General features: G+C 39.6%; 1 protein-coding gene across 3 annotated transcripts in view; it reads left to right on the top strand.

The window, feature by feature from the left end:
* GRM7 (glutamate metabotropic receptor 7) overlaps positions 1–17011 on the top strand; it is a 942724-nt gene that overhangs the window by 275568 nt on the left and 650145 nt on the right. For all 3 annotated transcript variants that reach the window (XR_006057020.2, XM_042235921.2, XM_042235922.2), the window contains exon 2: positions 10246–10462. Coding sequence is in view for 2 of the 3 variants with exons in the window: in XM_042235921.2 (XP_042091855.1) it covers positions 10246–10462 (217 nt within the window). In the remaining variant the exon portion in view is untranslated. The remainder of the gene's footprint in view (positions 1–10245; positions 10463–17011) is intronic.

The following is a 17011-nucleotide window of genomic DNA, read 5'->3' as shown; positions in this document are numbered from 1 at the left end:
ATACTTCTTTTTTTTATTTTTTATTTTATTTTATTTTTTTAGGGATATTTCTAAATAGCCTACACTGCACATGATGGCCCTTCTTCCTAGCACACAATGAATTATCTGACCCCAACATCAGCAGTACCAAGGTCAAGAGATGTCACTCTGTAGAGATTTGACACTTATTTGCTGGAGAAACACCTTAAAATAGCTAGGACATGGAAGCAACCCAGATGTCCATCGGCAGACGAATGGATAAGGAAACTATGGTACATATATACAATAGAATATTACTCAGCTATAAAAAGGAATGCATGTGAGTCAATTCTAATGAGGTGGATGAAGGTGCAGCCTATTATACCTAGTGAAGTAAGTCAGAAGAGAAACACCAGTACTGTATATTAACACATATATAGAAAAGTTAGAAGGACAGTAACCATGATCCTATATGCAAGGCAGCAAAAGAGACACAGATATAAAGAACAGACTTTTGGACTCTGTGGGAGAAGGCAAGGGTGGGATGATTTGAGAGCTTAGCATTGAAACAGGTACATTACCATGTATAAGATAGATGGCCAGTGAAAGTGTGATGCATGAAGCAGGGCACCCAAAGTCAATGCTCTGGGACAACCTAGAGGGATAAGCTAGGGAGGGATGTGGGAGGGGGGTTCAGGATGGGGGAACACATGCGCACCCTTGGCTGATTCATGTTGATGTATGGCAAAAGCCATCACAATATGTAAAGTAATTACCCTCCAGTTAAAATAATTAATTAAAAAAAAAAGTCAGCCTTTTGGGTTTGAAACCAAACCTCTAGTTGTGAGAATCTGAACCTCGGAGCCTGATAAAGACCGACGATCATTTCTAATGTATTAAGAAATGCTAAAAGAAGTGTTTACATTGATTACTTTTTGTTTCTTAATATATGATTGTATATAGGAATACTGGACAGAAAGAAATATTTCATAGACATGTAAGATTAGTATGAACCCTGAAAGGTCGTAACAATTATTTCTACCCTTTTCTTCTCTCTTTTTGCTTCAAATATATGCTAGTGATTTCTGTGGTGCCAGGTTGGGAGGGAAATTTTGCTTTGTCCATTGTCATTTTATGTTATGGAAATATGGGTGGAAGTGTTTCTTTAATCTACAGAAGGCCTCAGAAAGCCTGTTTACATGCTACATACACACACACATGAGACACACGTGCAACCCCTCACACACAGAGAGCGTCTGTCTAAGTAGATAGCACTGGACAAGACAGCCCTATATGTGACTGTGATATGTACTGTTTTCATTTGGGAATAATTCATGTTTTCCCTGCGGTACATCTTGGGTCCATTTGATAAACTTCATTTTATGGACAGAGAAATAATCCTGAAGAGTTTGTCTGACCTGATGGCAGGTCCAGGTGTTTCTGTTTTGGCTGCTATAAACCACCCTGGAGTTAGTTTTCTCTTGATCTTCTGTGTTGGAAAAGAAGTGGGGAGAGACAAGTTTTATCTCCAGTCTTGTTTCTAACATTTGCCACCTGTGAGATGTGAAGGCTTTCCTCCTTTCCCCCAGCAAAATCATCTTCATTGTCATCACTAAGCACAAGCTTATATTATTTTCTCTCAGACATTTTAGTAAGAATGTTTCTTTTGTCTGTTAATTCTGACCTTGCCTCCATACTGCATGTCTCTTGTCCATTCACCTTGGTCTTGATCATGTCCTGTGATTCCCTCTGTAAGCCATGTAGCTAAAGGAGTCCTATGTTTTTGTTGATCAGCTCTTGTCACACAAAGCATTTGGACCCTTCTGTGCCATCGTCTCTATGTAAGCGACAGGAACTCAGTGATGTGGAAAGCAAAATAGTCACTATTTGTGGTAATATGTGTATCTGTTATATTGTTTAGTCACTAAGTCATGTCTGACTCTTATGACCCTAACTGGTAGACCAGAACTGGATGACCTGGACGGTAGCCTGCCAGGCTCCTCTGTTCATGGGATTCTCTAGGCAAGAATACTGGAGTGGGTTGCCATTTTCTTCTCCAGGAGATCTTCCCGACACAGGGATCAAACTCCCATCTCCTGCTTGGCCAGTAGATTCTTTACCACTGTGCCACCTAGGAAGCACATGTCTATTGTAAGGTGTTGCAGAATTCCATGGAATTCTATATGTAAAGTATTGCACATCCAAAAGCCTGGTAAACAGAGATATGTAATCAATCTATAATAAAAATAACATTCTTTGAATTATGCATAGACATATTTGCCTTGCAATATATACCTAAAATTACTTGGTTCCAAGAAGATGGTTACTACCACTTACCGAATATTGAAGGTATTTGGTGTCATGCAATTAAAGAAATAAAAGGCAAAGGAAAAAGAGCTGTAATATTTGATGATAATCTCTGTCATGAGTAATTTAAAGTTGAGTGAGATTCCAGACTTTAAATGCATTCAAAAGTATTAGTTATTCCTCAGTACTTTGAAATAAAGAAACACTATCAAAAATCAGAATTGAAACCCACCCATCCTAATGTGAGCAGAGGTGTTATCTAGGGAAGATGTACATATAAATCGTGGAGAGTGATGCTTCAAAGAAGGAACCTGAAAGGATTATTTGACCATTTTTTCCTTTTTTGGGGGATCCATATCAATAAAGCTTAATAAGAACTTAGGCAAGAATTACTGCCAACTGTGAATTTAATAGTGCCCCACTGGGAGTTCATTAATATCTCAGTAGGTACACTGAAGCGTTATCTTAATTGTTCATGATACGTCCAAAAATTGCCTTTTACAATTTTTGTGGAAACTACCCTCTGGAACAAGTGTTAGTACATTTTGGATTGCCTTTCTTTACTATGCAAATTCCCCAGGAACATGGAACCATAAACCTCATTTACCTTTCCAAAAGTAAGAAGTTCCCAGGTGACTGACTTTGTTATAAGCACTGCCCTTATAGCATAAACAAGAAGCTCAAACTGTGCGAAGCAATTTTAGATCTTTGATTTATTTCTATGTAAATGAAATGGTTCTTTCATTTTTATAAATACTTAGGCAGTTACTTTTTTGATGACAGTCAAGTCTGTGTCAGAATAGTGGCAGGAAAAATTTGGATTTTTAAAGTATTTATATTATTGTAATCTGGTCCACATCTGGATTTGGGTTTTTGACAGATGTTGAGACTAAGATGATAAGACTAAGATGTTGAGACTAAGATGACAGATGCAGGATTGTATTTCCAAGCCCATGAGATCCCTTTGCCTTTAGCATAATTATGAAATAAAACTAAATTTAGAAGGAATCTATCTTGCCAACACTTGGAAAGTGAAAGTGCTTCATAGCAAGGTTGTCTTGCAGAGTTAGCCTGGACTCTGGGTACTGTGGTGTATGTTGCTTGGAGTTGTCCAGTCTTAGCCATAAGGGAGGGGAAAAAAAAAAAAACAAAAACACAGAATGAACAGTCCCTAAGTGACTCCCTAGGTCTCTTTATCTTTGAACCATGTCTGTGTTAGCATATCCTACCTTCCAGTGATGAAGAAGGAAATCCAAGGGGAAAATGTGCCAGGAAAAAGAAAGAGTAAGAAGAGCACTTGCTGCTGTGACTGTCGTTGCCCCTGAAAGCCACTGCTTGCAGGCAAGGGCCACTCACAAGTTCTGTGGGTCCCTATGGCCGTACCAACCCTATGCATGAAGGACTCTGTTCCCTCTGGATTATTCCATTCATTACTGGCTTTCTCTTTCGTTCAGTAAATAATGATAAAGTTCATATTCTATACCCCGTGCACTGTATCTAGTAGTGATAAAATGATGAACAAGGTCTTTACCCTCCCGGGGGCCAGTGCACTCCAGGAAAGATGCAAACAACAGATAATTTTAATAAGTTGTGACACTTGTTACCAAAGAAAACTAGTGCTCTAAAACAACCCATCAGTTGACTCCTGCTTTCTAGGCAAATAAGAGAGAGATTAGGAGGGGGCCTTTAGCGCCTCTTAGTGACTGGTGTGTGCCACTGATTGGTTAGAATTTAACTTTGGAAGATTCCTTCAGTTCAGTTCAGTTCAGTTCAGTTGCTCAGTTGTGTCCAACTCTTTGTGACCACAGGGACTGCAGCATGCCAGGCCTCCCTGTCCTTCACCAACTCCTGGAGCTTGCTCATACTGATGTCCATCGAGGCAGCGATGCCATCCAACCATCTCATCCTCTGTCGTTCACTTCTCCTCCTTCCTTCAGTCTTTCCCAGAATCAGGGTCTTTTCCAATGAGTCAGTTCTTTGAATCAGGTGGCCAAAGTATTGGAGCTGCAGTTTCAGCATCAGTCCTTCCAATGAATATTCAGGACTGATTTCCTTTAGGATAGACTGGTTGGATCTCCTTGCAGTCCAATCACTTGTGTTGGTGAGATATAAATATTGATGAATTGAAAGTTTTTTACAGTGTGGAGATGTAAGTTATCTACATATCCATTTTAACTATCTTGAAAGTGTTTTTCCCTTAACCTATTTCTCTTAGATTTACAGAAATTCTTCGTGTGTGTTAGTCACTCAGTTGTGTCCAACTTTTTGCAACTGCATGGACTGTACCCTGCCAGGCTCCTCTGTCCATGGGGATTCTTCAGGGAAGAATATTGAGTGGGTTGCCAGTCCCTTCTCCATGGGATTTTCCCAACCCAAGGAACAAACCCCAGTATCCTGCATTGCAGACGGATTCTCTACTGTGTGAACCATGAGGGAAGCCATCATAGAAATCCTTAAATGTGCATAAATATTTCAAAAGTTAAATAGAGTGAATTGGGCCTTTCTTCTCCTCCTTTAAGAATAATATACAAACTGGGGAAATTTTACTTGAGGGATTATGGGTTTTCTTTCTTTTACTGTTTGGTTTTCACTGTTTAAAAAGGGTCAGGAAAGTTGATTTCTACATAGATTTTTGAATGCTAACTTTGAGGCGTGAGATGTTTTTAACCTGATTTGACACTCATCATTAATAAAACCATTTTTTGATGGACAAATTTTTATTAAAAGTAAAGGATAACAATGAGATGAAAATGTAGTCCTATGATAAAGATGAAAAGTGTTTTTGGTTTTTAAATTAGAGAAAGGAAAGCTCAAAGGGAGATGGGATTATTTTTACATAGCAGAAGTGTGATTATACTAAATTGTCTTCATCAAAAGATTAGTTCTGCATTTCTGAAGGAGACTGGCAACTGGGTAGAGTTTCTATAGCAGAAAAAGAAAGTATATCTTAGCAAGTGGAGCGTGTCAGTTAATCACTAAAGATGACTAGTAAGAATTTGGTCAGTTTCAGCTACCAGTTATAAGCACTTCAAACATTCTATAGGCTTGAACATTTGTCTGAAAACTGGTAATTACATATACAGGGTAACAGTTGATGAGTAATAGCATATTTCATAGGTTACATACATTCTTACTGTTCATCTCTTACTGCTGCCAGGAATTTCTTTATACGGCCATATGTTTATCTCAGAAATGAAATATGTTTATTCATTCATTCCTTATTCTAGCATCTTATATGTATAATATACAAATAAGTATAACTGAATATAGGATGTGTGTGTGTGATCATAAAGGAACCCTGTGAGTCTTAAGCCAGTAGGTGTTTCTTATTTGTAATGGAAGGGATAAACCACAGACAGCAACCATTTTCAAAGGGTAGTGAGGAAATAAATCTGCTACACTAGGATTTTCATCACTAAAATTTGGGGTGCAGTTTAGAAAATGCATTTGCTTTGGAGGCATTTCACAGCTGCAATGTTTTACAGCAGCTACATAAATGCAAATTTAAGTAGAGGGTGGATGTATCTTTATTAGCCCTCCTTCAAAGGTAGAAAGGGATTTTGGCAAGGAAGTCATCTGTGCAACCACACAAAAATTTTGCATTTCCCCAAGTTGAAATTGATGGAATTGTACTGCCATGCTTGGCTTCTTCTCTTTTTATTTCTTGTAAGAAAGGTATTTTTCTTGCTCCTTCCCTTCTTCCCTTTAATTTTGCCCCAAACCTTTATTCAGCTGATATTTTTTTTTCACTTAAAATTTATAATCCCTGAATGAAACATAGGATACTCAATCTATTCGCATATCTGTATACACTTTAATAAGACACCTAAATGAAATGTTTGAACAACAGCCTAAGAGTGACCTGTAAGATTATTTTCAGTGGCTCTAGAGTAAGTGCTTTGCATGAAACTTGACTTACACTCCACTAATATACTACTCTTTCTTCTTTTATGCTTATTATTAAAAAGTTTTAGCAGTAATTTAACAAAGTATCATAGTTAAGAGTTCAGAAGTTTGCATTGGATTGTGTTAAGTTTGAATATGGCTCTATCTTACAACTTTGTGACCTGAAGCAAGCTTATATTCTATTTTTAGGGCCCAATTTCCTCTTTCATAAAATGACTTAATAATTGTATGATATGAAGTGAGTGTTAGTCACTCAGTCGTATTGGACTCTTTGCAACACCATAGACTGTCTCCTCTGTCCTAAAGGATTCTCCAGGCAAGAATACTAGAGGGGGTAGCCATTTCCTTCTGCAAGGGATCTTCCTAACCTAACCCAGGGATCAAACCCAGATCTCCTGCATTGCAGGCAGATTCTTTACCATCTGAGCCACCAGGAAAGCCCTAGTACAGTGTAAAAAGTATAATGAAGAATGTTTACTGATGGTTAGATAAGGGGATGTGTATAGAACTTTCAGTGATAACCAACAGAGACCTATTGTATAGCACAGGGAGCTATACTCAATATTTTGTGTTAATTTATAAGGGAAAAGAATCTGAAAAGGAATATATTTATGTGTGTATATCCCATGGACTGTAGCCTGCCAAGATCTGTTCATAGATTTCTCCAGGAAAGAATAATGGAATGGGTTGCCATTACCTTCTTCAGGGCATCTTCCTGACCCAGGAATTGAACCATGGTCTCCTGCATTGCAGGCAGATTCCTTACTGTCTGAGCCAACAGGGAAACCCTATTTATGCACACATAGGTGTGTGTGTATATGTGTGCATATCTGAACCACTGTGTTGTAAAGAATCCGCCTGCAATGGGGGAGACCTGGATTTGATCCCTGAGTTGGGAAGATTCCCTGGAGAAGGGAAAGGCTACCCACTCCAGTATTCTGGCCCAGAGAATTCCATGGATTGTATAGTCCATGGGATTGCAAAGAGTCAGACACAACTGGGTGACTTTCACTTCACACGTATGAAACTAACATGATATTGTAAATAAGATATATTTCAACAAAAATAAATGAATAAAACAAAATCCCTCTCTAAACTTTTAGAATACTCTTACTACATGATGAAGATTTAAATAAATAGTAAATATTATTTCTAAAGCAATAATACTAGGAATATGTAAACATTAATGCTTTTGCTAGTGTGTCACAGAGAAAATGGGAAGTCAAATGTAGAGAACGGGTAAATATATTAAGAAAACACATGATTTTCTCTATTTTGATGGTTGATACCCCATGTATTAAGTGCCCACACTGTTCCAGGAATCACACTAAGCAATGCCCATTTGTTATTCCAATGCAATCTTATTCTAATTAATAATGTAACCAACTCAATGAACTGAAATACTCACCCAGTAAACACAAGTGAACAGAAACATCAGGCTTCTATTCCATGTATTCTAAATACAAAATCCCATTTTCTTTCCCTTGCCCTTCATTCCCCCTGTAATTGAGAAATTACTCAGATAAAGACCATCAGGAGACTTGGAGTGAAGTGAAGTCGCTCAGTCGTGTCCGACTCTTTGTGACCCCATAGATTATAGCCTGTCAGGCTCCTCCATCCATGGGATTTTCCAGGCAAGAGTGCTGGAGTGGATTGCCATTTCCTTCTCCAGGGGATCTTCCTGACCCAGGAATTGAACCCGGGTCTCCCACCTTGCAGGCAGACGCTTTACCATCTGAGCTACCAGGGAAGCCTGACTTTCTGAAAACTGTCTTTGGATTTTGAGTCAGAAATTGAGAGCCTGCCCCTAGTGGTCATAAGTCAGAACTGCATCAGGGACGGGCTGCATGGGAAATGGTGGGTCATCTGTTCCCAGGTGGTTCAGTTCAGTTCAGTTCAGTCGCTCAGTCGAGTCTGACTTTTTGCGGCCCCATGGACTGCAGCATGCCAGGTCTCCCTGTCCATCACCAACTCCTGAAGTTTACCCAGACTCATGTCCATTGAGGCGGTGATGCCATCCAGTCATCTCATCCTCTGTTGTCCCCTTCTCCTCACACCTTCAATGTTTCCCAGCATCAGGCTCTTTTCCAGTGAGACAGTTCTTCGCATCATGTGGCCAAAGTATTGGAGTTTCAGCTTCAATATCGGTCCTTCCAATGAACACTCAGGACTGATCTCCTGTATGATGGGCTGGTTTGACCTCCTTGCAGTCCAAGGGACTCTCAAGAGTCTTCTCCAACACCAAAGTTCAAAAGCAGCAAATCTTTGGCAGTCAGCTTTCTTTATGGTCCAGCTCTAATATCCATATGTGACTACTGGGAAAACCATAGCTTTGACTAGATGGACCTTTGTTGGCAAAGTAAAGTCTCTGCTTTTTAATATGCTGTCAAGGTTGGTTATAACTTTCCTTCCAAGGAGTAAGTGTCTTCTAATTTCATGGCTGCAGTCACCATCCCAGGTGGCTCAGTGGTAAACACTCCACCTGCCGATGCAGGAGACACAGGTTTAATCCCTGAGTAGTGAAGATCCCCTGGAGTAGGAAATGGCACCCCACTCCAGTATTCTTGCCTGGAAAATCCCATGGACAGAGGAGCCTGAAGGGCTAGAGTCCATAGGGTCTCAAAGAGTCAGACATGACTTGGTGACTGAGCAGGCATGCAATACTGTTAGAACCAGGAGACCTGCTAAGTCGCTTCAGTCGTGTCTGACTCTGTTGGACCCCATAGATGGCAACCCACCAGGCTCCCCCGCCCCTGGGACTGTCCAGGCAAGAACACTGGAGTGGGTTGCCATTTCCTTCTCCAATGCATGAAAGTGAAAAGTGAAAGTGAAGTCGCTCAGTCGTGTGGGACTCTTAGCGACCCCACGGACTGCAGCCCTCCAGGCTCCTCCATCCATTGGGGTGCCATTGCCTTCTCTGGGGATAAATCCTAGGAGAGTTACAACTAGAGTTTTGTAGAGGTTGGTCATTCTTACAGGTAGGTAATTGTACCTATCATGGTCTACTGCATGCTGCTGTTAACAGAAAGAACTGCAGTGTATTGCATTGTAAAAACAACTAGCCTAGAGATCCTGGAGTTAGACCCTAAGCTATGTTCCTCATCTATGGCTGCTTCGGGTCTTTCCCTAGTATACTTGTGATCCCAGGTAAACGTTTATTTTTTTCCTAGGCTTCTTTCTATATGCATAATTGGCTTTAACTAAGATCACTACATCAGGACTACTCAGGTATTGCAATCTCACATGATCCTGGGACATAAATACTTTGCCAGCCGAGAGGAGTATTCTTTTCATTAGACTGCACTCTTGGAACCAGGGTCTTGGTATAGGATGACCCATATAGACACAAGTTCTAGAATTCTTGAGGCATTTGGTTAATCACATGTGAAGCTGAGGGTCAGATAATTCTGCAAAGGGAAAAAAGTAGGAATCAGAGGTCACTGTCATTCAATCAAGACAGTCAGCCTCTCTCAGTGTCCAAATGGAAGCTAAGAAAATTTTGAGAAAGGCCTTCCAAAGTGCATAAGCCACTGAAGTGATGGTGGGGCAGGGAGCCCTCTTGCCTTGGTCTTCAGGTGTTAGTGATCTACTTCATAATGTTCTTATGGAAAATAAATAATGCATGCAGCTTGCTTAGCTATTTCCTCACAGGTGATCAGCACTCAGTCAATGTTAGATAGCTAATTACATCCACAAACATTCTCAAGATGTGTCAAATAATTCAACCTTTATATACCACATAGGCTGTCTTGTCTTTTGTTTGTATTAGTGTATAGTAACTAAAGCATTATTCACAATGTTAGAATGGTTATATATATTTTTTCTCCTAACCACCATGATGTAAGTAGTTCCCACTCCATTCCCATTCTTTTCTCCAAGAGGAGAAAAAAAGGTCACAACACAAAAATAGATGCATTTGGTTGCATTTAGGTGGTTTACACTTTCATGCAGTGTTTGGCAAACACACATCCGCTTTGGAGCTCAAGACCTGTATTTTAAGTAAATTGTCATAAGTACAAATGAATCTCTCCCATCTTGATGGTGCCCTCACGTAGTGCTTTCTTGTCTTTTCAGATCCCCCAGATTAGTTATGCATCAACAGCACCCGAGTTAAGTGATGACCGGCGCTATGACTTCTTCTCTCGTGTGGTCCCTCCCGATTCCTTTCAAGCCCAGGCCATGGTAGACATCGTAAAAGCCCTGGGTTGGAATTACGTGTCTACTCTCGCATCGGAAGGAAGTTACGGAGAGAAAGGTGTGGAATCCTTCACCCAGATATCCAAAGAGGCAGGTAGGATGAGATCACAGTGATCAAGATGACCCTGTTTAAATGTCTGTGGCTTTAGGCTTCTTTCAATCGTTAGTGAACATGATTGACCATAACCCTGTTCCTACCTTTGCATTCCCCACTGCCTGTGAAGGGAATCTACAGAGTCCTCATTTATAGCACTTTGTGATTTGGAAGATAATATTTTCAAAGCTGTGAAACTAAAATCCCTTAAAAGTGGAAGAAGTAGAGAGAGAATAATAGGTACTAAAATTGCTGTCTGACTTCTGTGCAATAGCTGGTAGTGTGGATTATATTATCTCTAAGGAAAATAAGCAAATGTGGCTGAATATGCCTCTTCATGTGTCCTTCCTCTTTGCCCCTCTCCAAAATGAAGAGAATTGCTTAAATTATGAAAACCCAACTACAGCCACACTGTGTTTTGAAGGTGAGTGATGGTGAGGGCTCTGAATGACTTGGCCAAAACAAATTAAGTGAATTATCCAGGCAATCGAGTGTACTTACATATCCTTTGAAACTGTAGATTCTTTTGAGACAGTTCTATTAGAAAGCATTTAGAGAAGGTTCTTTTATGTTTGCCTATTAAACTCAAAATGGAAGGTAATGAGTTCAAATGTTTGACAGATTTTGTAAAAATGAGGCATAATCTTCAAACTTAAGAATTGTGACAATGCATATGCTGGGTTCCCCGTATGGAAATGTTGAATCTAGTACATATAGATTTTTTTTTGAAAAATTTCATGCTTCGATATTCCTAAAAAGTTTTTAGGCTAAAGTCTGGTCCTTGGTTTTGGTGGTAAGGATATTATCCAAAGTGTCATTGATCAGAATAGTTAACTAACTGTTAGACCAACAAACAAAGAGAGCAATAGAAACAGAGGTTCTTCTCATGAGGCTGGATGCCATAAATCCTGAAGACATGGCTTGGAGCATTTGACTTTCAGTCTATAGATGTCCTCAGACACATGATACTCCAGCATACGGGTGGTGTGTCTGTACATGGCTGCTGAAAGAAGGGAGCCATGACTGCTTCATGAATCTTGTGCTTCTTACTCAGAGCCCTATCATGATGTCTCGTTTGAAAATGTCACTGGAGGGCTGGGTTATTCTTACGCTCTTCCTTCTGGCTGAAATCCTGTCACTCTTAGCAACTTTGACTGCATAGCTCCTAATGATTTACAGGATTCATCCCTAATGCCATTTCTAGGTTCATACACACATGCATACAGAACCTTCTGGATTCTGTCAGCTTGGTCTTGTGTTTCTAGTGACCTCTCCCACGCTAGTTATCGCTGGGTAGCATAATTTGTTGTTGCTGTCATTTTCTATCCTGCCCCATAGACTCTAAACGAGAATGTGTCTTTCTGAGTCACTGCTGTACGTCCAGCTACGCTGTTTCTAAGGGAAACATTTGTGGAGTGATTCAGTGAGAAACTTTCTGATTAAGAGATAAGTCTTAACTCTGGACTTGTGTCTTCCATGCTGTGATTTATAAGACCCATTAACAGCTGAATTCATGAATCTTTAGAGAACAGCCTAATCACTTTTGATAACTATGCATTTACTTCTTTCTTTGTTTCTTTGACTTCTGCTTAAATGAAAATAATGTTAGAGGCTGACTTAAAGACATGTCTAAAATATGGGTGTAATAACCAATAGGTAGAATAAAATGAAGAGAAAATATGGGTAAAATAGTAAGATAAAGCTCAGAAATAAAGTTCAGATACCATCTTGTTCTACAGAATTTCCACAGGTGAATCTCAAATTTAATACTGAACTTTGTACTGGACAAAGCAAAGGGTACTACCTACTTTGTTACAAAATGTGCAGTGTTCAAAAGGCCAAAATCATGTTGATTGTTTAGTAAAGGACAGGATCAAGAAAAATGTTGGCCTTTATAAAAGTCTATATTAGACTTTTATATAGACTATATATAGACAGGTCAGTGCTGAGTTTCCAATGGTTGTTTATACCTGCTGTCACTTGGTGAAAACTTTACATATACAAAGTGTGCTGTATATGACTCTTCAAAAAGGAAATGACCTTGTAATATGACCTGAACTCCCCATCTTATAATTTTAGCTAATCATACATTGAAATGACCCAGCTCAAAATAAAATTATTGGCAGCCATTTGGGATAAAACCCTTCAATCTGAAAGCCTTTGAATTTGGTTATGAGGGTAACTAAAAAGCCAGCTGCAGAAATGCCAGAAAACACTGTGAGTGCAGGCAATGTCTTGCAAGAAGTTCTTCTTCATTATGATAGTTGACATGCATTTATATTAAATTTCATTTGAACCATACCATATGTACAATGAATTTAAGTAAATTCATTTGTGTGCTTAACAGAGCCCCAGCATTCAACTCCCTCCTCTCTCCCCAAGAAAGGAGGAAATAAGAGGAGGGAAACTTATAATTGAAGTGGTGTGTGATAAGTCTGCTCATTCAGTACGTGTGTTTCTTAGGAAAAAACTTGAGATGGGAAGCATGATTCCATCATTTCTTATGTGGATGTCACTTCGGGCTGCTCATATTTGTGAGCAGTGGTGATTCCAGTGTATAGAGGTAAATATTCATTTTCCGCGACTTATAAGAAGACTCCAGCTACCTTCCCTGACATTCAGAGGAACAACAATATATTCTAATTCAGAGTAAAAGAAAAAGGATTATAAAAATTTGCCCTATTGAAATTTCAGGAAAGTGTACATTCTTAGGGAATTTTAGGTAACTTTCTAGGGTAATTTTCAGTGTTTACTTTCTTTCTGTACTAGTTCTAGAACTTGATCCTCTAGAGAGACACAAGTCAAGGTGCATGTAAGGAGAGGTAGTGCGGCATGCTACCTCTAATGATAAACTGATGCAAAGATATCGTAAAGACATGGGTTTGGATACTGGTTTCCATCACTTGTATTCTGTGTAATGTTTGACACGTAATTGAACTTTCCAAATCTCAGATTCCTTTTGTAGAGAATGAGATTAATAAGACTAAGATAAATTAAATCCTGTTTGGGAGATACAACACCCAATGATTCTTAATTATTAGTGTTCTGCACTAGTTTCTTATAAATCAGTGAAGTTATTGAAGTTATTGCTTGAGTTTGGAAAGAAAATAACTGGGGTGATAATACTTGCCTTTAGTCATAACTCAAAGGTTATGTATGTATGTGTGTGTATAAAATACAGCTGAGTTGCTATTCTTACTAACATGCTTTCATTGTATAAGAAGCATGCCAAGAAAAGGAAGTGAGCTATTCGGGTTGACCTATTCATGTGGTAGGTATGTGTATTTATGTGTATGTGAGGGTAAGTGAAGAGAGCAAGCATAAGCTCAAGGATAATGTTTCTGTGATCTGCTGAAAGGTTCCCAGGAGTTACTTCCATTCTTTAAAACAGTTTGAATATTGTGGTTCTTCTTTATAAATGTCTGTAAAAGTTGCACGCTTTTAAAGTGTTTCAGTTCCAAACTTTAGGCTTAAGTCTTTAAGCAAAGGCTACTTATGAAACTGGATCCTAAAGGATCTTCACCATGCATGTAGGCGTAGAACATCGGGTGTGTGCTCCTTTGTTAGGCTGATAGAACAATTCAAGACAATGATGTCAGAAAAGAAAGCTGTCCTTCAATAAGGGGCCATCTAATTTGTCTGGGACATGAAGTTTATATACAGCTTCTCTAAGCTGCCAGAGAAGACTCTTGAGAGTCCCTTGCACTGCAAGGAGATCCAACCAGTCCATTCTAAAGGAGATCAACCCTGGGTGTTCTTTGGAAGGAATGATGCTAAAGGTGAAACTCCAGTACTTTGGCCACCTCATGTGAAGAATTGACTCATTGGAAAAGACTCTGATGCTGGGAGGGATTGGGGGAAGGAGGAAAAGGGGATGACAGAGGATGAGATGGCTGGATGGCATCACGGACTCGATGGACATGAGTTTCAGTGAACTCTGGGAGTTGGTGATGGACAGGGAGGCCTGGCGTGCTGCAATTCATGGGGTCGCAAAGAGTCGGACACGACTGAAGCTGCCAGGGAAGACCTTAATAATTGTCCTCTCATGTATAGTCATGGGATATTTAAATATGCATGAATGCTGCTCCTTGTTGAACTTTCAGAGAGGACTGTAACATGATTTTCTCAGATGATGAGATTTTTGTAAAACAGTTATATTTGCATAAATTGCCCTGTTTATTTGAATGGCTGCACATGCAGTATCAACAAAAGCAATTTATTGCTTAATATCACACAGAATGAGAGCCTGTTCACTCCCAGTGTGCTTTTGAAATTCAGGTCAGCATAATAAAATAAGTAATATAAATTAGACGTAAAGACTTCTTTTCTAAGTGAGGGTCAAAGCAGTGCTTATGATCGTGTAAGGCACTAATATAGTCCAGAGCTTTTGAACCAAATTTGGGTCAAGGATTATGAGAGTAAGGACATCACGTATAACTACTCTAGTTTGTCACAATTTTCAGGGGAATCTCATGACCACTGCTTCATAGCATGACACAAATAGTCATACTTCATTACTGCCATGGTGTCATGAGACATATCAACTTCTCAAAACCAGAAAGAATATTTGAACTATCCTTTGGTATTTCATGCTAATCACTTAATTACTTATTTTAGCTGGTCTTATAATTATTAGGTAAACTCTAGACTTTTTAATTTAGTACTTTCTCTTGACCTAGAATAGTTTTACCTAGAATAGCTAGATGAAGATTTAGCTGCCTATTAGTAACTATTATTCAGCCTTCAGTTTTTTTTTTTTTTCTTTTTTTTTTTACTTCAGGAACAAGTTGGGTTTGTTCATTGTATGGTTTCATTCTCATTAGAGGATCCTTTGCTCTTCCCTCCCTCACAGATGCAATGCTTTCTTTCATTGGCTGTGTTGTTGATCCTCCCCACCTGACTATAACCTCTATGAGGTCAAGTGCTTTGCCTCGGATCCCTATCATCTAGCCTGCTGCTGCTGCTGCTGCTGCTAAGTCGTTTCAGTCGTGTCCAACTCTCTGCAACCCCATAGACGGCAGCCTACCAGGTTCCCCCGTCCCTGGGATTCTCCAGGCAAGAACACTGGAGTGGGTTGCCATTTCCTTCTCCAATTTATGAAAGTGAAAAGTGAAAGTGAAGTCGCTCAGTCGTGTCGGACTCTTAGCGACCCCATGGACTGCAGCCCACCAGGCTCCTCCGTCTATGGATTTTTCAGGCAAGAGTACTGGGGTGGGGTGCCACTGCGTTCTCCATCATCTAGCCTAATTTTTGGCATATAGAAATCATTCAGGAAGTATTTGCTAAGGAAAGAGGAAAGGACGAACAGTTATTTCCATTTGCCTTTATTGAGGGTAAAATGGCATGTAGAGGGAAACCTTATGATATATAATTTTGAGAATATATAAACATTTGATTTGTGAGTCACATAAATTATATCTTAGATCTGTTTACTTAGATTTGTCACAGTTACCCCCACCCTGAATCTCTTCCATTCTTCCCTGTTACCATCCCCACACAAAAGTTACAGCAGTACGATGCAACAGGGCTATAATTCACAATATTCCCATCTATATTTCTATGCTAACTTTCAGGATTTTCCAATTTTGTTTTGCCTCTGTCTATATCATGGTGAATATAGAAAACTCTGAGACATTTTAATATCTGCTTGGAGTGTTTCCTTAATGAACTGTGCAGTGATCCCATTTTAAATTATAGGTGTTGAATAGGACTTAATTTCAAAACACAAAATCATAAGCACTCTCATGATATCATGTATTTTCAGTTGTGATTAAAATTAAACTAAGTTCCTCAAGAAGAATCTTTATTATTTTAATTTCTGGACCTTCAGTGGTTAACGCAGTACTTCAGATTTTAACCCACACCCTATCTGTTAGCCCATCTTATCCCTAAGTATCATTACAGTTACTTTAGTTCTGAGCCCCACTTTATTCTTAATGGTTCATAGCTTCAGTTATCCATGCCTCCAGGTCAGCTCTTCCAATATAGCATCTGTTTAACTAAGATGATCATCTTTTCAAAAAACAAAAACAAAAATTATGTTATCTGTCCCGGGCTTCCCTTACTCCATCAGTTCAGTTTGGTTTCTCAGTCATGTCCGACTCTTTGTGACCGCATGAATTGCAGCACGCCAGGCCTCCCTGTCCATCACCAACTCCCGGAGTTCACTGAAACATGTCCATCGAGTCAGTGATGCCATCCAGCCATCTCATCCTCTGTCGTCCCCTTTTTCTCCTGCCCCCAATCCCTCCCAGCATCAGAGTCTTTTCCAATGAGTCGACTGTTCGCATGAGATAGCCAAAGTATTGGAGTTTCAGCTTTAGCATCAGTCCTTTCAATGAACACCCAGGACTGATCTGCTTTAGGATGGACTGGTTGGATCTCCTTGGGTCCAAGGGACTCTCAAGAGTCTTTTCCAACACCACAGTTTAAAAGCATCAATTATTCGGTGCTCAGCTTTCTTCATAGTCCAACTCTCACATCCACACATGACCACTGGAAAAACCATAGCCTTGACTAGACAGACCTTTGTTGGCAAAGTAATGTCTC

Source organism: Ovis aries, chromosome 19 (assembly GCF_016772045.2).
Source record: "Ovis aries strain OAR_USU_Benz2616 breed Rambouillet chromosome 19, ARS-UI_Ramb_v3.0, whole genome shotgun sequence".
In the NCBI taxonomy this organism is placed as follows: domain Eukaryota; kingdom Metazoa; phylum Chordata; class Mammalia; order Artiodactyla; family Bovidae; genus Ovis; species Ovis aries.
The sequence above is the reverse complement of the archived record's forward strand: the minus strand, read 5'-3'. Positions and strand labels throughout refer to the sequence as shown.